General features: G+C 53.7%; 1 protein-coding gene across 1 annotated transcript; it reads right to left on the bottom strand.

Moving 5' to 3' along the window:
* Positions 1 to 851: 851 nt before the first annotated feature.
* Positions 852 to 25,639, bottom strand: GRK2 (G protein-coupled receptor kinase 2). Its single transcript, XM_072639267.1, has 21 exons — positions 24,948 to 25,639; positions 8,270 to 8,346; positions 6,818 to 6,891; positions 6,406 to 6,507; positions 6,117 to 6,191; positions 5,818 to 5,879; positions 5,275 to 5,326; positions 4,796 to 4,887; positions 4,570 to 4,669; positions 4,403 to 4,481; positions 4,186 to 4,316; positions 3,790 to 3,884; positions 3,590 to 3,697; positions 3,078 to 3,144; positions 2,453 to 2,553; positions 2,260 to 2,326; positions 2,079 to 2,174; positions 1,830 to 1,992; positions 1,572 to 1,708; positions 1,345 to 1,458; positions 852 to 1,084 (listed from the first exon to the last, which is right to left on the bottom strand). Exons 1-21 carry the CDS (start codon positions 25,622 to 25,624, stop codon positions 920 to 922), a joined length of 2,634 nt encoding a protein of 877 aa, XP_072495368.1. The 5' UTR covers positions 25,625 to 25,639; the 3' UTR covers positions 852 to 919.

Genomic DNA, 25,639 nt, shown 5'->3' with positions numbered 1-25,639 from the left:
GGGAAAGCTTCCAAGTCCCCTGCCAAGCAGGGTGGAGGCGTCAGTAGGGCAGGGACTGGGAAGGGGGAAGGGGAAGTTGATACCATGGTGGTGCTTGGCAGAGACTGGTTAATCTTGCTCAGCTGCGTGGCTCCTCCAGTTCAGGCTGGAGCCTGCCTTCCTGAATGGTGCCAGAGCCGGGGAGTTGGCACATGGAAGCTGATGCCTTCGGCAGAGATGGCAAGCCAGGAGAGGACACATGGTGATCCCATGGGCAAGGAAAGGGTGAGGGGGACAAAGGCAGATCCCCTGATTTTTTTGTGGGGGCGCTTGGGCAGCAGTCCTATCAGGGCACTATGGTGGAGAGCTTCAGGTAGGACCCCGATCCTGCGAGTTCCCATGACTGAAGCCCTGAGTGGCACAGTTACGGGGCACCTTGACCCACCAGCTCTCTTAGCAAATACAACTGTAGGGATGTGATGGCTGGGGCAGTGCGGGCACATGCACGGCTCAGTCTGCTGGGGTGCCCAGGTGGCATCTGAGAGCATGTGGCCTTGTCCACTCCACAGAGAAAGGAGGAGGCCTGCCCATGGGGGACAGGATGGGGGAGAGCTGGGCTGTCTTCTCCCTCTCTAGGAAAGGAGGTAAGGCCTTTCCCGAGAGCAAACCCTGCCTGGTCCCTGCTAGAAAGACATAGAAGCGGCCACCTCACGGTCCCAGGGGTGAAGTCAGAGCAGTGGTACTAGATGGCCTTGGTACGAGGAGGTGTAGGGACAAGCAGACCCCTTCCACAGGGCCAGGCAGGGCCACAGGAAATCACAATAATTATAAAATAAAACCTTTTCCGCTTGGCGGGAAAAAAATAATAAAAATTCCACAAAATAAATTAGAGGTTTATAAAAGGTGGGGCATGGGCAGGGTGGTTAGGCAGGGCCAGGGGTCAGAGGCCATTGGCACTGCCTCGCTGCGTCAGCGGCATCTTGCTCAATTCCACCACAGGTGATCGAGGCTTGTTTTTCATCTTGGGGACCCGCTGCACCAGCTGCTGGGCCTCTCGGCAGGCGTCCCGCAGCTCCTTCTTCCACTGAACCAGCTCCGGGTCACTCTGCTCCCCACCCCCCAGCCCAAGTCAGCAAGGGTACCCAAGGCAGGCAGACCCCCATGCCAGCATCTTGTCCCAAGCCCAACCTTGGAGGGGCCCACAGCATGAAATGCTGCTTTCCATGGTCTATGGAGCCCCGGGAAGGCACCTACCCCCTTTCCATCCCGTATGTGAAGGGAGCTACCTCCCCATTCCTTTGTGTTAAGAACCAGGCTAAGAGGCTGAGCCAGCCCCAAGGTCGACCTGGCCCTGCCCCAACTCACATCACACTGGAGGATGAACTGTTTGCCACCTCGGATCTTGAGCAGGATACACTTCCGCTCTTTGATCTGGGTCTCCTCCACAGACTGAATCTCCTCCATGGTCAAGAGGCTCTGCTGCAGAGGCCCCAGAGAGGGAATGGTGAGGCTGGTGGGCAGGGGTGGCACACAGGCCTGCAGTCAGCCAGACCATCTCAGCTCAGCCCAGCTTGGCCCTCCTCCTTCCTTACCGGTGCCTCGCCCTCAGCCCGCCACTCAAGCCGATTGGGGAACAGGTAGAAGTAACGCCGCTGCCACTGGGTGAGGAAGGGGTTGCCCATCTTGGACATGTAGCCATGCATGATGCAGTCTTTGCCAAGGGCATAATCTAGGGGTGCAAGAGAGGGGAACTGTTGCAGAGCCTGGGACTGAGCAGCCTCTCCAGGATGCGAGACTGGTGGGCAGGCGCTGGGGACTCCAGGAGCATCATGGGCAGGGCAGGCACTCACCGTCCTCGTGGCCCAGCTGCTTGTTTTTGGCTTTCTTCCGGGCCTCCAGCCGGTCAGTCTCAGAGTTGACCGTGTCAAAGACCGTCTCAGCTACTTCTTGCTGCCAGCGCTCTGAGATCGTGAGGGGGAAGTTTCGATAGAGCTCCTGGTCGCTGTCCAGCAGCTGCAGGAGAAGGGGTGCATGTTTACTGGCTCTACCTCCTCCAACCACCGCCCCACCCCCTGCCTGCCCCTGCCCAGTCTCCGCACCTTGATTCCTTTCGTATCCTCCTCATCGAAAGAGCCAATATCGAAGGCATCAGCAGCATTCACTTCACCTCGAGGTGGGATCAGGGGAGGCGGGTACTGTTACAAGGAGACCAGGTTGTGCAGCCATCCCTCCTAGGAGTGCTCAGGCCCTGCCCATCTCCAGCCTTGCCCACACTCTTACCTTCTGCAGTAAAACCATTTGCCAGTCCACACTCTTAAAGAAAGGGTCCTCCTTCACCTCCTGAGCCCTGTTGGTGATTTGGGAAAGAGAGGGGGAGGACCTTTAGAATTCTGCCCCTTCGATGCCTCTCTTTTGTCACCAGGCGCCAGCCTCAGCCCAAGCAGAGAGGCAGAAGCCTGGCACACTCGCTTACCCGCGGCCAAGGCAGCCCAACCTCCGGTTGACATCCCTCTGAAGTAGCCCTTCCAGAAGGGAGCGTAATTCTGGTGAGAAGGACTCTGGCAGCTCCACAGCCTGCAAGGAAATGGGTGGGAGGCCAAGGGGATCCTCAACAGAGCAGCCCACATAGTCCCTACAGTGCCTCTGGCTGCCTTTGCAGGATACCCAGGCGTGGCTGTGTGGAGCACATCCCCAGGGCCTGGTTCAGCTTCTGCAGCTCATAGGCCCCCAGGAAGGTCTCCATGGGACTGATCCCCCCAAATGACCAAGCACTTATTCAGTCTACACTAATATGTACGAAGGTCCCCAGGGCCTGGCATACAGCAAATTCTCAATAAATACATGACTAAGTGACCAGGAGCATGGAAAATGAAACCTTGAGGCCCTAACCAAACAGGCATCTCTTCATCTTCCTTGGCAGGTGAGTGGGAGAGCCAGGACAGCCAGATGCCACAGACTGGGGCCTGAACACTGGGAAGGCCCCATCAGGGCTCCAGGCTCAGGCCACCCATCCCCACAGGCTCCTTCGAGGGTCACAGAGGCGGCAGCGCATCAGCCCCAGGGACACATGGTCTCCTGCCTGCCCTCCTTGCACTCACCATTGTTAGCGTCATGCGGTCGATTTCATGCTTGTCCTTGGTCTTGTGCTGGCGGAAAGGGCTGTGCCTGGATGGGGAAGGTGGCCAGCCACACCCAGGTTAGCCGGCTACTGCGAACCCACCCATCTGCTAGGCTCCCTCCCCTCCCCCCCCACCCCATTTCCCAGAGGCAGCTACAGCTCTGGTCAGTGATAAGATTCCTGGGCCTCACCCACAGAGAGCCTGGACCTGAACCTAGTGCTGTCCTGGCCACCTTGCCCTAGAACCTTGGCTCCTCCATCTGTAGAACAAACAGGCAGGTCCCCTCCTTGAACCCTGAGGTCATGCTTGCTCCCTGACTCGGCTGGGGGACCCAGAACCCAGGGCACAGAGGTAGGTAGCCATCCCCACTGCCTCCTCCTCCCAGCCTTTCTTTCTGACTCCGAGACTGCTCTGGAGGATCGTGGGTCCCATGGCAGAGGGGCAGAGGCGGGACCCAGGGATCTGTGGCCTCTTCCATGCTAACCACTCACCCTCTCAGTAGTTTGAAGAGCATGCAGCCCAGAGAGAACCAGTCAGCGCTGCTGTCATAGGCCACCCCCTTCTGTAGGACCTCGGGTGCCATGTAGCCATGGGTGCCTCTGGGGGGACACAGGACCCAGCGTGAGAGTCCAGGCTGGGTTGGAATGGCCTAGCAATAGCCTGGGGAATACGCTGAGGGTCCCATACTCACACGCTGGCATGAGGCTTCTTCTTGGAGAAGTCACAGGCCAGGCCCAGGTCAGAGATGCGCACGTGACCAAACTCATCCAACAGAATGTTAGCGGGCTGTAGGCAGGACACACAAAGCTGTTGGAGGGCTGAGTAGCAGGGGGACCAGGAAGGCGAGGCTGGGGAAAACATGGGCCAGGGCTGATGCCCACATGCCATAGTCCCTGGCAGGGGGGAAGGGGTGGGGCTCAGGGGCATCAAGGGTTCTCTGCAGTATGAGAGCTGATTTAGACAAGGACAGAGGAAGGAAGGGGAGCCTGCCACGGTCACATGGGGTGGGAGGCAAGAGATGTTGCTCAGGGGTTGGCCTTGGAAGGGTCTTGGCTGAAGGTATGTAGGGTGGAAGGGCTTCCCCCACCTTCAGGTCTCGGTAGACCACAAATCGACTGTGCATGTGTTCCAGGCCCAGGATGATCTCAGCAGCGTAGAAGCGCATATCTGACTCTGAGAAGACCCCATGCTGGGACAGATGGTAGTGCAGGTCCCCACCTAGGGAAGGTCAGAACACAAGAGAGGCTGGAGCCTGGGGCCCAGACAGCCAGGCCTGAGGGGAGACCCTGGGAAGGAGGGCTCACCATTCATGAGATCCAGGATAAAACTGAGCTTGTCTGGAGTGTGGAATGCATAGGACATGCAGACGATGAAGGGGCAGTCCTGAGGGAAGCAGAGAAGAGGATGAGAGGCAGGCCCCCCCAGCCCTGGGGGAAGGGTCCAGAGAGGGCCCAGTCCATGCCCAGCTCACCCCAGTGCTGACAAGGGAGAGCATGATCCGCTCGTTGAGGGCCAGCGTTTCCCCTTGTTTCATCTTGATGCGCTTTTTATCCAGACACTTCATGGCGTACCTAAGAGGGGGAGGGGCTCCGTCAGACTGGACTAGAGCCAGGGGTACCATCCCACACTCTCCCTGTGGGGTCCCTCCACCCCCTCTCTCCTGGCCACGTGCCAGTCTGAAGATGGGGCAAACTCACATCTTGCCTGTATCAGCTTTTCGGCAGCCGTAGACCTCCCCAAAGCCACCGCGGCCGATGATTCGATGTACGCTGAAGTCATTCATGGTCAGCTGATAGAGTGAAGGAAGCAGAGCCAGAGTGAGTATAAGCCATTGGGCCTCACTCCTGTGCCCCCCCTCATCATCCTGCCTGCCTCCAAAATGCCAGGGCAGGGGAGAAAGGAAGCCTAGGCTAGAACCCCATCTTCTCCCAAGGAAAGGACAAGGGCAACAGGTGCCCCTGGGGTCCAGACGCCCCTGGGCTCCAGGCAATGGTTCTAGAGACAGAAAATATGGGCTCAAATCCTGGCCCTGACAAGAACTGTTTGTGCGCCCTTGGGCAAGTCCCTTTACTTCTGGGTCTCAGTTTCCTCATGTGTAAATGAGGGGCTTGGCTTGAACCCTCTCAGCTCCAAGCCATGCATAACCACAGGTTTCTGGCTCTCAGCACCTACTCACATGGATGTTAAGCTCCACATTCTTCCATTGGCAAAACCGAGTGAACTTCTCACTGAAACAAGAGAGGGTGGCCATGGCCACAGTGAACCTCGCTGCTGGCCCACTTCCCACTGTCCTCCCTGAAAGAGAAAGCTGCCTCTTGTCCTAGCAGGGAGATGTGGAGGGCCAGGGCGGCAGAGCCCATGTGGTTCCTGGGTCGTGGGTGGGGTGCCCAACAGGTGGGGTTCAACCCCTTCCAGAGGCATCCCAGAGGAACAGGAGGCTGAGAAGTGAGGGTGAGGGCAAAGGGACTGGGTGGTCCTTCTCCATTCTCATTTATATGGCCCAGGCCTGTGGCCAGGGCACAGCACAGTTTGGACATTCACAGGCCTCCCAGCCACAGAAGTACCTGGGCAGGTCTGGCAAAGCTTGGACAAGAGGAAGCCACTGGGCCTGCCTACCTCTGGGGCTCTACTCTCAGCCCAGTCTTTTCTTGCTGTCCTGCCCTCCCTCAGACTTTCCACTTTCCCCTCTGTCTTTTCTCCTTCCGACCTTCAAACTTACCTCTCAATGAATTTATGGAACACATCGTCCCGAAGCCTCTGGCAGATCTCCTCAATGTATGGCTGAGAAAAAAGGCCCCAAGCCTGAGAATCAGGGCCTCAGGATAGGATACAGGTCTTCAGATCCCCCAGGGTATTTGCTGGGGTGTGGCAGGGGCTCAGCCTGAGACTGCCCACCTCTAATCACACAGTGTAAAAGCATATGAACCAACCAGAAGGTGCAGGTGGGGGGAGGGCGGGCCCACAAGGTTAGGATAGGATGGATAAACAGGGTGGGGACAGGGAACATACAGGACCTACCTGGAACAGGTCAGGGGGTACCTGCTTCTTTAGGAGCCGACTCTGAACATGCTCAGTGGCACTCTTTGAGAAAGGCTAAGAAAGGGAGATGGGTGACTGTCAGTTCTGAATCTGGGAGAGCCTGGGCCCCCCTTCCTTCCTCTAGCTCAAAGCCCACCCCTTCTTAGTGAAGGATCACACGTGAGAGTCTGGGAGATTCTGGGTGAGACTAGCCCAAGGCAACAAAAGCCTTTCTCCTAGCAGGCTGATGCAAGTGTAGGTCAGGGTCAGAGGCTGGCTGGACACTCACGTGAGAGCAGGATAGCAGCTCCTTCATGATGTATGAATCAAAGATCTCCCGGCTTTTGATGGTGCGATCCTCCTCAGAGTCTAACTTCTCGTATTTCTTGATCTGATCAACAAATCACCATGAGTCATGTGGGGCCCTTGGCCCAACATCAGCCCATGCAAGAGGTTCCCTCAGTGACTTTCTCTAACATTAATAGCTGTAGTGCTCTTTAGGGTCTGAATATATCTCATTAGTGGCCACGGGCCCTCATATACCCTGGGGAGGGCCTTCTGCCAGGTGGAATGAATACAATATGCAGCAGGTTCGCATCTGAGAGTCCAGAAGGCACTGTCGGACACAGCCAGGATGCCGCCCCAACCTGAGGAAGACCCTAAAGGAGGAGATGGCTCTGCTGGGCCAGGCTCCTACCTACCTCATCATAGAATTCCACCAGCGGCTTGGCCTCCTCTGTGTGGTTCAGGCAGAAGTCTCTGAAAAGGAGGTAGCCTGAGAGTACAGGGTAGAAAAGGCACAGGTGAGAAAGATGTTCCACCTAATGGGAGTCAGGAGTATGTGTGTGTGCATGGTGAGCATAAGTGTGTAATGCGTGTGGTACATGTGAAATGTGTGTCTGAGTGTGAGGTATGTCCATATGTGTGGTGTGTGTGTGAGGCATAGATCTGAGAAGGTCTTCTAGTTGAACTGTCTTACTTTCAGATAAGTAAACCAAGGCCCCTGGAAAGAAAGTGCTTTGCCCCAGGACACCAGTGGAGAACAGGGTGAGATCTGGATGTATTCTTGGTATCAGGCCACAGAGCCATCCATGCCATTTTTACCTCCCCCTCCCCCCACCCCACGCTGGAGAGGATCTTCACATGGAAACCAGCCCTGTGGCGCTCTCTGCTAGCCACCCTGGGATGGAAGGAGAGGCTTGGGGGCCTCTGAAGCCAGTCATGAATACCTTGGGAAGGGAATGACAGTGACAAAGGTGAAGAACGGAGGACCTGGCAGGGGCCACCTTTTCATTTTACAGAGGAGGAAACTGAGGCCCAAGGAGAGAAGTGGCTTGCCCAGGATCAATAGGGGGTTAAAGCACCAAAAGCAGAATGGGCTCTTGTCCCCACCCCGACTGGGGCTCACTTCAGGTTCCCTTGCTCAGAGGAATGGGTAGAGTGATTCTTACTGAGCAGCATGAGTAGAGGGAAGGCTGGCCCAGGCACAGCCAGGGCCAAGGGTTCTTTGACCTCAGCCATCAGTACCGAGGCACCGTCATGGGCGGACCTCTACCTCCTGCCCATTGACCACTGCTGACCACACTCTTCAAAGGTGGGCACACCCCACAGGTCCCAACTGTCTACAAGGTCAGGTAGAAGTGAACTCCACCACCATGGAAGGGGCACAGGTGTTGGCTGATTCTCCTGGACTCTACTTCATTTGTTCCCAGGGAATGGCAGGGAGGGAAGGGGAGACTCGGTCAAGGTTGTCTGGGAGGGCCAGGTCTGGGGATAGCTCCAAGCCATCGGGGGAGGGGACCTTCCAGATCTCAAGCAATCCATAGCCCCACCCACAATGATGGGACAGACCTTAAAGGCCAGAGACAAGGCAGCAGGAGAGCAGCTGGCCCTGCCGCCATCAGCAGACAGCCAGCCGGGCCCCCTCCACAGGAAGGGCCCCGCCCCTTCCTGTCAGTCCCACCAACGGCCCTAGCACATCTGCAGCCTTGGCCAAGGGGAAGCTGCAAGTCAGAAAAACAAAAACCCCAAAGGAGGAACTTCCCCAGCCTCCAGCTCGGCCCACCCCTACAGGGCTCCAGGGGCCAGGCTGGGCTCCTGGCAGGGGACCAAGAGCCAGGCCAAGAGTGCCCGTTCCTCACACGCGCACTCACCAAGTTTCTGAGAGAATATCTTCTCAAAGGTCACCTCCCCTCGGTCTTCGAGATACTTCTGCATGACACTTCGGATGCTGTCGGGACATAGGGAAGATGGCAGCTGGTGAAGGGGAGGCTGGCAGCCCCCTGCCTGCTTGCTGGAGATGAGGGCTAGGTGGCCGGCTGGTTAGGGGCAGGGGCATCAGCACAGCCAATACAGCAAAGACCAGAGAGCCCACAACCATGCAGAAAGCCTGGCACAGCGTGTCATGTGTGCTGTTCATGATGGACTCTCAGAACAACTTCCCATGAGGCTACTCCCTGTGTTTATCTTTCTTTATATCCCTAGCCCTCAGCATTAGGCAATTAATAACTGTGAGCTGGCTGACCGCACGCCCATGAGAATGTGAGCTCCTGGAGAACACCGCTGCGTTTCTGCCTCTCTGCATCTCCAGTGCTTGGCTCATAGCTGGCATTTCATAGATGCTTGCTGACTGACAACATATTATTGACTCCATTTTATGAGTTTGGTGACTTGGCCAAGGTCATTCAGTTAGTCAGGGCCAGAGGATGATTAGAACACAGCTCCTACCCATTTCAAAGTCATTTTTTATGTGGCAGGGACCAGGCACCAGGCAAAGCAAACCCAAGCCACTTCCCTCAGGGAGTTCCCATTCTCATGGGGGAGAGTACATGGGAACAGCCAAGTCCATACAGAGCTGAGGGAAGGCCGTTTGGAGGGGAGGGCATCAGTAGTGGTGGTGACTGGGTTAGGAAGGAACTCCTGCAGAAAGTGGAGAAGTAGAAATGGGGGCAAGGCCCGGGTGTGGATGGCCCAGGGGAGGGAACTCAAGGCACATAGCCCAGATCAAGGGCATCAGAGGGCACCCAAAGACTTGGCTTGGCCAACGGCAGTGCCTTGTCTGGGCCTCCCAGCTCCTGCCCTCAGGGAGCTTATCCAGCAAAGAGTGAAGGCCCAAATCCAAACTCCTTGGTGCAGTACCAATGCTTGGCAGCGGCACCCAACTAGAGAACTCCAGGAGATAGGAGATTCACTCCCACCTGGGGAGCTCAGGGAAGGCCTCACAAAGATGATACAGGGGAGCATTTTGAGGGGAGAGTGTCAAGGGTCAGGCTGGGTCATGTAGAAAGTCAAGGGATGTAAGTACCAAAAGATAAGGCAAGGCCCCTTTGTGGAGGTCCTGGATTGTCAAGACGAGAGGCCTGGACAGGAGGAAAGCACTAAATTGCGTCAGGGAATAACATGATGGCTGAGAATCCATTGACTGGGCATGAGGCAGCAGGAGTTTGGGACCAGTGGGGATAGAAAGAAAGGAATGGGGGAGAAAAGCCATGGGAGGAAAAAAATGGCAGCAGGCTTTGGGGGGTTGATGGCAGGTGGGGAGGCAGCCCCACTAGCAGGAATGGGGAAGGACACTCTTCAGTCAGTTAAGAAGTAGGTTTAAGGAGCGCCTAAGGCAGTCTCTGAGCTGGGAGGGAGAGGCTCAGAGATGGAATTCAAGGGGGACCTGACTAGAAACCCCTCCCCCAAGCCCCACGCAAGCTGAAGCCCTCACCATTCCACATTTGGACAGCTCCAACATTAACAATGCTCTCTATCCAACCATCCCAAGCTCCTAAGACTGTTTTCTACTTGTGGTGTCTCTGACTAGAATTCCAGGCCCTAAGGACTAGATCATAAGTACCTTAAAGTCAAGAACCATGATCCTCTCCCTCATGCCTTGTACCCAATCATTGCTGACACCAAGCTAGAATGGCTGTTCGCTCTTTTAACTAGGACAGCTGCTGCACTAGACAAACCTGGGAGGATCCCAGGACTACCCCAACATCAGAACTAGAAAGCTCTTGACCGTACCTTCCTGAGGCCCCTCAAATGACCACCCTTAGCTTGGAAAATGGCATTGTTCCATGAGATCACAGCCCACAGGGAGGAGCAGGCTGAGGGAGAAAGAAAGCCTAGAGCCTGGGTTTTCATCCCAAGGCTACCATCATAGGCAGGTTGCCATGTTGGCAATCCAGGCATAGCGAGTCACAGCCTAGCAGTCTAGCTCCAACTTTTCTTCCTTCCTCCCCCATCCTGATCTCAACAGGCAGCAGAAGGAGCAAGTTCTGGTGAGGAAAAGGGACCCCCCAAAACCATTGGACAGTTGTGACCAACAAGGCCTTCTGATGTCTAGTGCCAAGGAAGGGCCCTGGCCCTCGCCCCTGAAACCAGAAGGTCTCCAACACTAGCCCCCACACTGGTGCCACTTGCTGCTGCCCACTTGGCAGGAGCGGGCTTGGCAAGGAGACTACAGAATGCCTCCTGTTCTTGCATCTCAGCTCCTACAACTTCAGGAGTGACCAAGGCCTAGAACAGGGAGTCTACGCTTGCCTCCGTGACTTCACCAGCCACACAGATCACTCTTCTCATCGATAAATGCCAGGGCTTGGTGTGACCTCTAGGATCAGACATCTCATCTTTTTTGTAGGTGATATAAGAAGTGGAGGGTCAAGGGGGGGGGAATACTGCCTAGAATGGTGCAATGGATAGAGCACTGGGATTGAAATCAGGACTGAAATCAGGACGACTTGAGTTCCAATCCAGGCTCAGACACTTCCTAGCTGTGTGACCCTGAGCAAGTCACTTCACCCTGTTGGCTTCAGTTTCTTCATCTGTAAAAGGAGCAGGAGAAGGAAATGGCAAACCACTCCAGTGGTTTTGCCAAGAAAACCCCAAATGGGGTCACAGAGAGTCAGACATGACTGAAACAACTCAATAACAGCCACAAACAGTTGTCTAGGAGAAAGAAGGTATTGTCATGGGAAATGTAGAAAATGTTCAAACCAACCACCATAAATTTTTTTAAAAAAAGAATAACATTTTGACAGCTGTGTGATGGGTGGAATGGAAAGGAGGGAGACTGCAGGTGGGAAGCTACTGACTAGTCCAGGAAGAGCAGAGGCGGGCAGTGGGTAGGGGACTGGGGAGGCTGTTCCCAGTCTGGCCCTCTCCTGCCCCTCCCCTATCTCCTTACTGCCTCATGTTGTGGGCTGGCACGCTCAGTCCACCTACTCCACACTCCGTCTCCAGTCCTTTCATTACCCATCCCTCCTGCCTGGGATATTCCTCCTCCTCACCTTGGCCTCTGGAGTCCCTGATTTTTCTCTAGATTCATTTGAGCCACTGTAGAGATGAGGCCAGGTGCTTGTTCATGCTTCCCAAACTGCCTTGGATTAATTTCATATAGACTTGCAAGTACTGATGTTGTCCTTCCCTGATAAGAGTAGAAGCTCCTATCGGGCAGGGGCCATTTCACTTTTGTCTCTGGGTTCTCAGTGAGAGAAAGCACTTACAAATGCTTGCTGAATGCCTGAGTAGCCCACCTCTCTTCCCAGGATCCCAAAGCAAGCTCCCGCAGCACATGATCATTTGGAGCTGGGCCTGCTGAGTCTGCACTGGGCTCTGCTCCTCCCCCTCTAATTGCTGCTCATCCTATCTCAGGGTGCCTGTCCCTCCCAACACATCCCGATATCTGCTTCCACAGTCTTCTCTCCTTCAGTGACCTCACCCATTCCATTGTCAGCATCACCATCCTCCCAGTTCCCACATATGATCAGCGGCTATGTCCTCTCCTCTCCTCCTCACTGCCCTCCGTGCCCATCACCCTGTCCTACTAATGTCTGGCCTCTGTCTTTTCTGATAGAGCTGTCAAAAAACCTTCCTAATGCACAGGTCTCATCACACACCCTTCTTGCTTACTTAATCACAGACTCTCAGGGCTAGAAAGCCCTTCAGAAGCCACATGTAAACAGGAATCTACAATATATGTGGTCACCGGCCCGGGAGTGGAGACCCATACCCGCCACAGCTGACTTCTGCACAGCTCTGAGCACAACAAAATTGTTCCTTCTACATGGCTCGAACCTGACCCACTTTGTACCTTTTCCAAATTCTGGAACACAGGCTGCTCACAGCCCCCACTCTTTTCAGCAGCAGCTCCTTTAATTAATCCTCACCATCTTGGTTGCCCTTCTCAGAATCCATTTGGGCTGGTCAATGTGCTTTCTGAAAGTGGCACCCAGAACTCAACCCATTCATCCAGTGTGGACTAAGGCTGCATCCAGAGGGCCTCTGGTCTTCTCTGCTGCCAGAACGGATCACCCTAGAAGATGGAACTACCTCAGCAACCCCCTACTCAGGTCATCTCCAGTCTTGGCCACAGGATTCCAGCTTCCTCCATCATATGGTGAGCTCCCTGAGGCAAAGGGCTGCCTTTGGCCTTTCTCTGTATCCCAGCACTTGGCTTGGTGCTTGGTACACAGCAGCCACTTAATCACAGTTTACTGACTCTTAACACTAGGAGTCTGAGGATTTCTGGACTCCCAGAAATCTTAAGTTCTTTTCCAAGCACAGTGTTGTTTGACTCCATCTTCTTAATGCTGTATTCATGCTACTGATTTCTTAAACACAAGTGGAGAATCTGATAGTCATCCCTACTAAATTCTGCCGTAGTAGATCCAGTCCTTTCTAGAGCAGCACAACTGATCTCCAGCTGCTTGGATGGATGATCTGCTCAGGCCATTCACCGCCCAGCTCTTTCCTTGCTTCTACTTTCTTTTTTAAATTACTTTGGAATGATTTCAGTCTCCTCTGTCACAAACTCTCTTTGTGTTGGTCCCTGATCCCATGCAAGTCTCATTTCCATGACTTTTCGCTTCCCCAGGAAGGGGCACACTCCCGGCTCCTCCACCTCTGCCCAGAAGCCTTCCTTGAGCCCTTCAATCAGGCTCGTTCTCTTCTGCCTCAGATTTCTCAGGGCATTTTCTTCCTTATCCTTTTCCACACATATCACATGTATTCATGAATGTTTCTTATCCCACACAACCAAACTAGAAGCCATCTGAGGGCAAGGATAGCATGACCTTTCATCCTCTATCCCTTGCCTCAGCACAAAGCTTCACTGGTACCACAGTAGGGCCTTCATCAAAGATGGCTGAATCTGGACAGCTCCATTTCTCTTCTAGACTTGGAAAGGACAAGAGCTGTGAGCCCTGGATCATGCAGAGCACAAGGGAGCAGAGGTGGCCTACATGAGGTCTAGCCTAAGGTGCCTCCCTCATTTTACTATGCAAGGCCTCTCTCTCCTCCAGGCCTTCACAACACTGCTGCTCCTCCTCCCTCTCTGACAGGGGTGGCACCCACTAACACGGGTTCAACACTCCCAACACGAGTCCCTCTCCTGAGCTGCAGCCCCAGAGAGCCAACAACCTAGGGGACATTTCAGATGAGATGCCCCACAGGCCTCCCCAAGCTCCCCATCTTCCCCTGAGCTCTGCTCTTCCAGGCTCTCCTGGGTCAGGGCCCCCATCCTTCAGGTCAGTGGCCTCTCCCCTGCCCTCACTGCCAGGTGCCCACTCACACAGCCAGTCTGAGTGACGTTTCTTCCCGGAGCACCTCACTCTGCTCTTCAGCCCATCCTCTACCTGTTGACAAGCCCAGGTGGGATACAATCCATCCTCATCTCAGGCTCACCCCCACCCCCCCAACTCCCACCTGCTACTTTCTCAGCAGATGCCCACTGAGCCACATTTTGTCTCCTGGGATAGAAAGCAAGTTCCCTGAGGGCAGGAGCATTGAGCCTAAAACAGTATGGGGCGCACACACACACACACACACACACACACACACACACACACACACACACACACACACACACACACACACAGTAGGTACTTAAATTCTTAGTATATGGGGCAGGGGGTGGGGGTGGGGCTGGATTGAATGGTACTAAAGAGACCTGGTACTTTGAAGTTGGCCCCCTCGACTATGTGAGAGCTCTTCTGTCTGTGCTTCTGGGCCTTAGCTGCCTATAAGGGTTCTCAGGGGGCCCCCTTTTCCCCTCCCCCAGCTCCACGCACCTCACCATGTTTTGCCATACCCTTCTGGGGTATGAGGACATCTGCCACACACGATGGGGATGGAAATGCTTTGCATGACAGCACAATACAATCTATAGCAAACTGCTAGCCTTCTTAAGGAAGGAGAACGAGAGGCAGGGAGGGAGGGAGGGAGATGATGTGGAACTCAAAATTTAGGAAAAATTATGTTTAAAATTTTTTACATGAGATTAAGATAAAAAATAATGGGGGGCAGGGAAGATGTGAAGCAAGTGAAACAGAGAGAAGATTCATGAAATAATGACCTTGCCCCCAAATTCCCAGAAAGCACACAGTCTAACCTACATCCTGGCACATCCCTATCACACCCAAGCATGCTAGGGCCCTTTGGCAACCTGGGAAAACACTAATTTGGTTAGAATTCTCACAAGCCCTGTCAGCAAAACAGTCACCACCACCTCTAGAGAGAAGTCAGGGGACCTTCTAATGGGGGGTTGGGGCAGAGTTGTCATAAAGGGCAAGGAAAGGGGCCATTGTCATTTTTCCCGCCTGACACACCATCCTTCCAAAGTCTGTCCTGAGGATGGCAATCAACAAGAGATGAGTGAGAATCAGACCCTCAAACTTGCTGACTCCCAAGGTGGCCAAGGAGGGTCCAGGACATAGCTCCATAATACTCATTTTCCTTTGGCTAGCTACTTCCCGGACTTGGCCATAGGACTTGGGACAAAATGTGGGGCCTGAAGTGGAAGAGATTCTGTGACTGCTCCCTCTCATATGCTGTACTCCTACAGGGGAGCCTGGTCTGAGTGACAAGTAGAAATCCCCCTTCCCTCACTGGAGAGAAGCAGAGTCAGGCTCTCCCCCCCCAATAGCCTAGGATGAAACATCTCCCTATCCATAAAATGATCCCCAAAGTCCCTTCCAGTCCTAAATGACCCCTGTGAGGCCTGTCCTGCCCAGCAGGGCTGTAGGGCACAGAGAGAGAATGACCCATAGCTCAGAACACTGCCCTGTGTGGGAAAAGACTACTTCCTCCTTCCCCAGCCAAGTGTGTGGTTGCAGTGACTGGGGGAGAAGGGGGGTGGGGGACCATTGTGGGTTAGAGGCGGAGGAAGGGAGAGCAAGAGCAAGCACTTCCTGTCCCCGGTCTCAAAGAGGAAAAGAAGGCCTTCCCACTGAAGAAGCAGGTGGCCCTGGCAACTGAGAAGGGAATCCAGTAAGCTAGAAGCCTTTCCAATAAGACCAGAGGTGAAGCAAGGATCTCCATTATCCCCATTACTATTCAAAATTGTCCCAGAAATGCTATCTATAGCAATAAGACAAGAAAAAATGGAGGAAAAAACAAACTTATTGCTTTTGATATGATAGGATGGTTCACTTAGAGAACCCTAGAGAGCCAACTAAAAAATGACTGAAACAATCAACAACTTTGGCAAAGTTGCGGGATACATAAAACAAGCCTGTATCAATCATCAGCATTTCTGCACACTGCCAACAAAACCCAGCAGGGAGAGATGGAAAGAGAAATAACTGGAGATGGCATAAAAGACTTGGGGTTCTACCTGCCAGGACACACACAGGAACAAGATGAACACAATCATAAAGCACTCTTCACACAAATAAAGGCAAATCCAAAGTGAGTGGAGAAATAATTGTTGCTTACGGATAGGCCAAATCAACATAATAAAAATGATACTACTGCATAAATTAATCTAATTATTCCATGTCACACCAATCAAACTTCCAAAGGATTACTTTACAGAGCTAGAAAAAAACCATAAAATTCATCTGGAGTAACAAACGGTCAAAAATAAACGAGTCAATTTTTTAAAAATGGGAAGGAAGGGGGCCTCGTATTACCAGATCTCAAACTGTACTACAGCTCAGTAGTCATCAAAACAATCTGCTTCTGTAGAAATAGAGAAGTTGATCAATGGGAGGGGGTGATGTGCTCCAGAATGAGCATAGCAATCTAGTGTTTGATTAACTCAAAGATCCAAGCTACTAAAGCAATAACTCATTATTTGACAAAAACTATTGGGAAAACTGGGTGGCACTCTGGGAGAAAACAGGTGTAGACTGATATTTCCCACCATATACCAAGATAAGCTCCAAGCTTAGACAAATCAGAGTAGTGCATAGAAAATTGCCTGTTATATCTCTGAAGAGGGGACGAGTTCAAGACCAAACAAGTGAAAGAGGTTCAAAGTAGGTAAAATGGATCATTTTGATTATAAGAAATTAAAGTTTTTGCATAAAGAAAACCAATGCAGCTAAAATTAGGAGAAAAGCAGGAAACTGGGGGGGGGGGAGGGGAACTTTGTAGCAAGTTTCTCTGAAAAAGGTCTCATTTCTAAGATATAAAAGGAACTGAGTCGAATTTCCAAGAAAAAGGGTCATTCTCTGATTGATAAATGATCCAAGAACATGAATAGTTTTCAGAAGAAGAAAGCCAAACAATCAATGCTACATAAAAAAAAAAATGCTCTAAATCCGAGGTGTCAAACTTGCAGCCCAACGGCCACATAAGCCAAACTCTTGAGGCAGGAACCAGACTAAAACCTAAGTGGGGAACATTTAACAAAGCAAATAAAAATATAATAGATAATATGAATTGTGTTTTCTAAGTCAGTAAGCCACCGTAGGGAGTGGATTCTATGAGTCTGATACTGCTGCTTTAAATCACTAATAATTAGAACCACATCGTATCCCTCAGATTGGCTAAGATGACAAAAAAAAGGAACATGACAAATGTTGGAGAAGATACAGGAAAGCGGCTACACTGATATGAATGGTGGAGCTGGAACAAGTCCAGCTATTCTGGAAGACATTTGGAACTGTGGCCAAAAAGCGAATGAACTACGCATACCCTCTGTCCTAGCAATGCTGCTACCAGGTCCACTTCCCAGAGACCAAAGAGAAGGAAAAGAATCCACATGCACAACATTATCTGCAGAAGCTCTTTTGGTGATGGTAAAAAACTGGAAACTCTTCACCAACTAAGAAATGGCCAAACAAGTTATGGTATAAGATCATGATGACTGCTGTTGTGCTATGGAGGGGGAGGAGGGGGATGGTTTCAGAAAAACTTGGAAAGACTTATATGAACTGATGCAAAGTGAAGTAAGCAGAACCAGAAAAATAATTTCCACAACCATACTGTAAAGATAATCAGCTCCAAAAGACTGAGTTACTCTTATCAGCACAATGACCTGCCGCAGAACCAGAGGACTCATGACAGAACATGCCATCCACCTCCCGATGGGAGAAGTGATGGACTCGAGGACAGACTGAAGCACTTTCTCTTCTTCTTTTCTAATGTAGGAATATGTTTTACATGATTATACTTAAATTTGTGATTGTTTTTTCCTCGCCTTCTCAAGGGGGAGGGGGGAGAGACAAAACTTGGAACTGAAAATAAAATAAAACCAAATTTTTCAATAAAGGTGGGGGACTGTTTCTGGTCGTCTCATCCTGCCATGTGGCCCAGAAGGAGGTGCACTGGCTGTGGCATCAAGGTGTGGCAAACAGACCATCTTCTCAGCTTTGGGCTCAATCCAAATTCTTGATTTGCTACTTCCCTCCCCAAGGCCATGGCTCTGGTCCTTGCAGCAAGCCCCAGGGTGCCACTGTGCCTGGCTCTGATGCCCACTGGGCTCAGGGCAGACCCCAGGCCAGGCTCACATCTGGGCTGACTCTCTCCCTCAAGGGATTATGCCTGCAGAGCTGGAGAAAAGGCCAGGGAGCTTCCTGGGAGGTGGGAGAGCTCCCAGACACTGCCAGCTCAGCAGCACTGTGTTCTTCTGGGGCCTCTTATTAATATTTCTTGATGACTCTCCTCGGTGCCGCCCCAAGGCACTGAGGAAGCTCTGACAGAAACCCCAAGGGGCCTTCTTCGGCTAGGAAGGAAGCAAAGGAAGGGAGAATGGCCCCAGCCCTGCAGACAATCTCAGTGGGATCATCCCTGAGACCCAGGGATGACTGTCCTGTTCCCTGTCCCCTTCTCCAGGATGACCCCACACCCCTCTAAGACCTCACAAGCACCCTGGAGGTTGATCATCCCTATCTTGGAGATCAGGGGATTTGGAACAAAAAGGAGTCTTGGGGGTCACCTCATCCATGCATCTCATTTTCCAGATGAGGAAACTGAGGCTCTGAAGTGTAGAGAACACTTGGGTTCCAATCCCAGTCCTGAAGGTCCTAGTGCAGCCTCGGACAAGTATATCTCTTGGCCTTCCTGGGCCTCAGTTTCCTCCTCTGTAAAATGAGAAGGTTGGTCTTGATGGCTGCAAATCAGCACAAAAGGGTAATGGGTAAAGCCTAGAAGGCACCTCCTCGAGATGGCGGCTCACTCGTTTCTGCAGACCCCTGAGAATCCCTCACCTCACTGCAGGCCTTCCTCTCCATCGAGGAAGGTGTCCAGAAAAAACCTCAAGCTAGCCGCACTCCCAAACACCCTGTATTTCTACCTGAGGGGTGGCGCTGTCTCCATCCCTGGTGTTTTCACAAGCAAAGTTAGCCTCCGGGTGGCATCAATCAGGGAGTAATGCGCCAGCCGTGGCCCACAGCTGCCAGGGAATAGAGCTGGGCTACAAGCACCATGGAAGTGAAGGACTGCGAGATGTGTGAAGAGTCTTGGGTAAACTAGAGATGCCAGGAAAACAATGACATGAGGCCAACAGTGACAACAACCTAAGTGGAGACAGCCCAGAGAGGCCCCAAATCTAAGTCCACTCCCAGGTCCAGGCTTTGCTAAGACTTTCAGGTGGGAAAAATCCACTTGTAGAAAGAAGCGATTCCTTGCTCCATGAAAGATCCTCAGGGATCAAAGCCCGACAGATGATATTACATTATCAGTGTCTCAGAATTCTGACACACCCCTTTCATCTCATGTTTAGGGCAGTGTGGGCTGAAAACAGATGAACAATATGATATAAATGCAGACAGTGAAGGAAAGGCAGACCTCTCCCTGACTACAGCAGGCCAACAAGCCAGGGCATGGTGGGGCTGGTGTCCTCCCCACCCAGCGGACAATGGAGCCTGGTCTCCTGCTCTGGATTTGACCCGGAGGTCACAAGAGCCACGCTCACTCCACCTGGAGCCTCTGCCTCCAGAACTGTCTCCCTGCTCAACCACCCAGAGATGGCCGTGGGGAAGCATCACTGGCTAAGAGAGGGAGGGAGCCTTCGGAGAGGGGCCACTCAAGGTTGCCCACTCCTCTTTCAGATAAGGTGTGGAGAGCCAGCTAGAAAAGGGCCCTCATAGCCCAGCTAGGCTGGCTTCATTTTACAGATAAGGAAACTGAGGCTGAGAGCTGAAAGGTGGCTGAGAGATCTAGAGACAAGGAAGAACATGAGAGAGGGCTACTGAAAGCCTCTAAGATGCCATGGGATCAAACTCCTCATTTTACAGGAAAGGAAACTGAGACTGAAAGGGGCATGAAAAGGGACTAATATACGTCATCCAACTTGACCTCCTTAGAGAGGGATGAAAGAGGCCTAAAAGGCTCCTAAGAGGGAAACTGAGGCATGGCACCACAGGGATCTGAATCCTGGTCCAAGGCTCTTTCTACCACTGTTCCCCTCCCCTTCTCTCTGGGGTCCCTCTCCCCCTCATGTGGAGCCCAGCTTGTTATATCAAAGCAGCACCTGCTCTCTTCTGCTCTGCTCCCTGTCTCTTCCCTCCCTCCCTCCTCTGTTCCTCTCTTGTTTCTCTCCTCTGTCTCTGTCTCTCTCTGCTCTCTGTCTTTCTCCCCCTTTTCTGACCCACAATTCCTGTTCTAATCAATGTCTTGAAAGCAAGGCTCCAGTGATGTGCCAGCTGCTCCCCAATGCCCTGGAAACCCATCTGCTGTAGGGCTGCAACCTTAACCAGCCCTGTGCCTCCTCCCAGGTGATGCCCCACTCCTTGCAGACTGCTGCTAAGCCCTGTCATGGGGCAAGGGCCTGAGCCAGAACCTTCCACAGTACAGGTCCTTGGTCAACTAAAGTACAGTTCTGCCACGTCAGGTGTATCCCTCACTAAATGCCTGGGGCTCCCTAGTACTTCTAGACCAAACACCACACCCTTCACAACCAGCAGGCCCCCACCTGACTGGGCAGCCTTTTCCCACACTCCTCTCCTTCCCAATCAAACAGAGCCTTCCACATCCCATCATTCCCTGTGCTGCCTTCATGAGAGAATTCCCTCTCTCTTCACTGGCCCCTCTAGACTCCTAGCCTCCTTCAACCAACCAACCAACATTTATTAAGTGCTTCTATGTGCCAAGCATCGTGGCCACAAAGCCAAGATGAAAGATAGCTCCTGCCCTCAGGGAGCCGATATTCTAATGTGGAAAACAGCAGAAACACATACATACACACATATGTAGATACAAAGGCATGCTTAGGAAGAGAAGGCAGCAACAGGGCAAGGGCCGTGTAGAAGATGACAGTCTTGAAGGGAAAGAATGTTGGAGTAGGGCACAGCCACTGCAAAGATACAGAGATGGAATGGGGAAAGGGAAAGCATTAAGATTTGGAAGGTTGAACAGGCCAGGTTGGCAAACAGAGGAGCCCCATTTGCTGCTACTGGGGTCTTTGGCACTTGGGCCGCTGGGTGGAGTGAGGAGACGAAGGAAGGGTTAGGGCAGGAGTCCAGAGAGAGGTGAAAGATCAGATACAGGAAACATGATGGATATTCCAAGGGAAGGGAACGAGGCCAGCTGCCCCTGGGTTTGGGAGGCTATGCCTCTCCACCAAAACACCCAGCTTTTATTTGGGTGTGCTGAGAGGCAGGGTGGCCTAATGGGAACTAAAAGGCTTCTGTTCACATCCTCTCCAGGACACACTGGCTGGGTGACCCCAGACAAGTGGCTCAACCTGTCTATGCAGCAGAAGAGAAGGTATCAAACCTGATGTGGGAAGTCCTAAGTCTAGGCCCTCCATACCCCTGACCAGGATTTCAGCCAGGCCTGGAAGCCCAGGAGCCTGTCAGGCATCCTTGACTCCCTGCAGGGGGGAGCCAAGACACCAACTTTCTAGAACTGTGGGCTGCCAAGCAGACCCCCCACAGACCTCAAGGCCCACCAGTACCACCTCTCATGGGGGAGGCCAGTTCCAGGGGATCTGACTCAGGCAAGGATGAGACAATGATTGGAAACATCTGGGCTTCTGCTGAAGAAACCTGAGGTGAGGGTAAAGCTGGAAAGCACCCCAGCAGGGGTAAGGGAAACCTCCCTGCAAAAGGCGAGAGGCAGAAGTTTGGGAGGCAAGGAAGAGTTAACAGAGGAGAAGTTGTTGAGGGAAGAGGGACAGGAAATACAGAAAAGGTCATCAAGAAGGAAATAAATAGGAGAGACCAGGAAGTGGGCAAGACGAAGGAAGGCCACGGAAGGCCCGACTTCTGCCTGTTGTGGCCAATGGCATAAGCTCAAGCAGGGAAGGGAAGGAGGCAGCTCCTCAGCTCCAGAGCTGCTGGCTTTGCCCTTGGCCCCACCAGACAGGAAGGCATGGAGAGCAGACCTCCATCCTCTGCCTCCTGAAGGCCCCTCTCTGTACTCCTCTAACTCCGTCTCAACCAGTGCCTAATACACGAGCTACCAGCCGCTGCTAAAGCATGGATGAGGGAGAATGCTGCTTGGCTGCTGAGCCTCTACCCCCTCTGCCCTCACCCATGTCAAGAAGGGGGAAAGGATCCCGTTTCAGGGCAGGCCCAGAGATCTGGAATCCCAGGGCAAGCTGCCGCATCCAGGGGAAGAAAGGAGGAATGCAGCCAGCTCCCCTCATGGCTGGAGCACCCAGCTTCACTGTCAGGACGGGGGCCACAAGCCCACCTGCCAGGTATGGGGAGGCCATAGAGTCTGATGGAAAGGGCCTTGAATCCCTGAAGAGCAGGGCACTGGAGCTCCGCCACTACCTGTGGTCTTGGCTCCCCTGGGCCTCAGCTTTTCTCACCTGTAAAACAGGCACAGGACGCTTGAGAAGCATTTCCTGAAGGACTAGCCCATCTCTCTCCCATGGTTGTTTTAGGGGTAAGATGAGACAAGAGGCACAAAAGAAATATCCAGGAGAAGTTGTGCTTCTTGTCCCAGAATCCCACATAGTAAGCAAGACGGGGTCTCAAAGACCCTCAAGGCCAACCTCCCCCTGTACAAATGAGGAAACCAAGGCCCAGAGAGGGGAAATGATTTGCCCAAGCCAGCCAGGGGAAGTCGGGCCTCTGCCTCCATTGCTCCACACTGCTTTCTGTCCCTTCCCTGCCCCTAGTCTCAATGATCTCAATGGTGATAGGAATAGGAACATGGCTGGATGGGACCAGAGGGATCATCAAGTCCTTGCTCATTTCACAGTGAAGAGATGTGACTTCCCCAAGGTCACACAGGTTCTCCCACAGTGCAGGAGGCCTTGCTTACTCCCGTCCCAGAAAAGGGAAGCTAGGAGAAGAGGCAGTGATCAGCCCCTCAGGTTCCCTACACCTGAGCAGGATCCAGCCAGATCCTAGTGCATTCTGGGTCCTCTGGGGTCCCCACCCGAAGAACTCCAAGTGCTGTGGGCTCCCCCAGCTTCCTCCTTCCCCAGCGTGGCAATTTCTGAACTTGCTGGGCCCCATCTTGTCCGTGCTCTCTGGGTAGCACCACGCACGCAGTAAGCCCCAGTTCCTGTTTTCAGAAATCTGATCACCAGAGTCAGAAAAGAAAGGGGCCCCCAAGGAAGGGCCTTTATGAGCAGCAGGCAAATTCCCCTCTCCTGTCCCCCACACTCAGTCAATCTGAAACCCAGTGACTGGAGATGCCCTGAGAGCAAAGGAGAGCGGGTACCACGGGCCAGCCTGGGGGGCTCACTGCTCAGCACTGGCCGACTCTGGCACCCACAACTCTCACTTTGACCCAGCCAGCCCGCTCAAGGGTCCAGGAAAACATAGTCACACCCAGAGTGAGCTCATGCCTCGGAATCCTGACCCAGACACACTCCATGTGCATGCAGGCTGTCCCCCTCCAGGGAACCTGCTGGCCCTGGCACCCCATTATCTGGGATGGGCTCTCAAAGCACCAGGCCAAGCTCTCAGTTTACAAACGACAGAAAGGACCTGCCACCCCTTGGGTAACCCGTGTCCCAGCTGCTACATGGAATTATCAGGCCATAGCTGTCCCACTGTAAACATGGTCCAGGAGGGAGGGCAAGGCAGACCTCAGGCCCTTCTAGGTACCTCAGGGGAGCCAGGCCAGAGGAGGAATATGGGAAGGCCTGACGTCATGGGTGTTTCTCCCAAGTGTAACGAACAGATGGCATCTGGGTCCACGCTATGCATTTATACACTCCCTGCTGGCACCCAAGTGGAAGGGGCTCTCCCTCCAGCTGTCTGGGGGCTGAGGGAGACGACAATGCTGTTTACCATTGGCCATATCCCATCCCCTACAGATTCCCCTTGGCTTTCACCTCTGGTTGAAAGACAGACTCAAAATCCTCAAAATCAACTTCCAAGGTGGAAAGTACCCTAGAGAGGCCACTAAACATGTGTCTTCTCCCCTTAATGTCATCCCTCAGCAAAAGTACTGGCTGAAATTCCATCTCTGGCCAAAGGTTAGTGGGGAAGGGAGAGGCAGGAATTAGGAGAAAGTCCTAGTCAAAGATGTGAGTGGTATTTTTGAGGAGGGTAGGAGAAGCATAGGAAGACAGGGGGAAACTGGACAGGTTCAGGGCCAGGCCAACAGAAAACTGTCTCCAGATGAGAATGGAAACTCCCTGAAGGCAGGAACTGGTTTTATCTTTTGTCTTTGTATCGCTAACGTTTATCTCAGTGCCAAACCAGAGTAAGAACTTATTACTGATAGTAAAAGGGGAGAGAGTATGTTACAGAGAGGGGTCTAAGGAGGAGAAATCACAGTCGTAGTAGAAGAGAAAAAAGGTGATAAGCAGACAGAGTAAGCATGGGGGTGGGGTGTTGGAGGTGAGAGGGAGAGGATGAGAGGAAAGGAGAAGATTGGAGGGGCAGGTGGGGGGTTAGGTGAGTCTATGGGATGAAATAAGGGCCTGAAAATTGGTAAGGGTTGCTAGGCAATGAGAAGTTTGAAATGGACACGGGGGAGGTGTGAGGAGTAAAGATGAGGCCTCAGAGCCGGCATGAGTTGGGGATACCCTGTGGGCAGCGCAGAATGGACAGTATGGGGAGGAGGGGTGGGAGGGATGGCAGGCATGAAGAAGAAAGGACTGCTGGAGAGCAGGAGGAGACAAGTGTCCGGCCGAGGCCACTGGGGTGCCCAGGGTGACAGTCAGGGATGGAAGGAGAGGGGGAGCTCTGAGGGCTGTCCCACGTTTAGTGTCAGGGTTAGTCTTAAGCTTAGGGGCTGGGACCAAGTTTAGGTTCAGTTTCAGGCTGGGGAAGTTTCAGGGTCATTTTCTGGCAGGGTCAGTTTCGGAGTCGGTTTCAGGGTGGGTTTGAGGGTCAGTTTCAGGGTAGATTTCAGGGTCAGTTTCAGGGTGGGTTTCAGGGTCAGTTTCAGGGTGGGTTTCAGGGTCAGTTTCAGGGTGGGTTTGAGGGTCAGTTTCAGGGTGGGTTTCAGGGTCAGTTTCAGGGTGGGTTTGAGGGTCAGTTTCAGGGTAGATTTCAGGGTCAGTTTCAGGGTGGGTTTCAGGGTCAGTTTCAGGGTGGGTTTCAGGGTCAGTTTCAGGGTAGATTTCAGGGTCAGTTTCAGGGTGGGTTTGAGGGTCAGTTTCAGGGTAGATTTCAGGGTCAGTTTCAGGGTGGGTTTCAGGGTCAGTTTCGGGGTGGGGGGCTCGGGGTCGGTTTCCGGGGGGGCTTCGGGGCCTCTCACCTGGGCTCGGGCAGCAGGATCTTCTTGCTGGCCCGCGCCGCCGGCGTGGCCTTGCTCTTCTCCATGGCCATCAGGTAGCTCACGTCGGCCAGCACGGCCTCCAGGTCCGCCATCTTGTAGCCCCCTTCGCCGCCCTGGCCGCCTTGGCCGCCGCTGCCCTGGCGCTCCTGGACCTCCACGCCCCGCACGGCGAGGCCCTCCGCCCGCCGCGGCCCGGCCCGGCCTCCCCGGCCCCGGCCTCGGCCCCGGCCCCGGCCCCGGCCTACACGCGGCGGCGCCGCCCCATGACGCCCGCGCCCGCTGCTCCGCCTCCTCCGGCTCCCGCTCCGGCCCCGCCGCGGCCCCGGCCCCTGCCCCGCTCCGGCTCCGGCCCCCGGCCCCGCCTGCGCAGCCGAGCACCACCCGCCCGTCAGGCCCGGCCGCCGCAGCAGCCACGGGGCGAGGGGGGGCGGCGACTGGGGGGGGGCCCCGATCCGCGCCAAGTACAAGGAGCGCACCGACGAGGAGCTGCGCCCCCTGCCGGCCGAGGTCGTGCGCCGCCGCGGCCCCCCGCTGGGCGCCGCCGCGCCCCCTGCCGGCGGGGTCCGCGGCGTCCGCCCTGGGGCGGCTGTGGAGGGGCGGGGGCGCGCAGAGCCAGAGCTGCGCCCCCTACCTAAAGAGATAGGTCTGACTCGCATCGCCCGCTGCAGACT

This window comes from Notamacropus eugenii, chromosome 2, assembly GCF_028372415.1.
Source record: "Notamacropus eugenii isolate mMacEug1 chromosome 2, mMacEug1.pri_v2, whole genome shotgun sequence".
In the NCBI taxonomy this organism is placed as follows: Eukaryota; Metazoa; Chordata; class Mammalia; order Diprotodontia; family Macropodidae; genus Notamacropus; species Notamacropus eugenii.
Note: the sequence above shows the minus strand (reverse complement) of the source record. Positions and strands in the feature narration are given on the sequence as shown.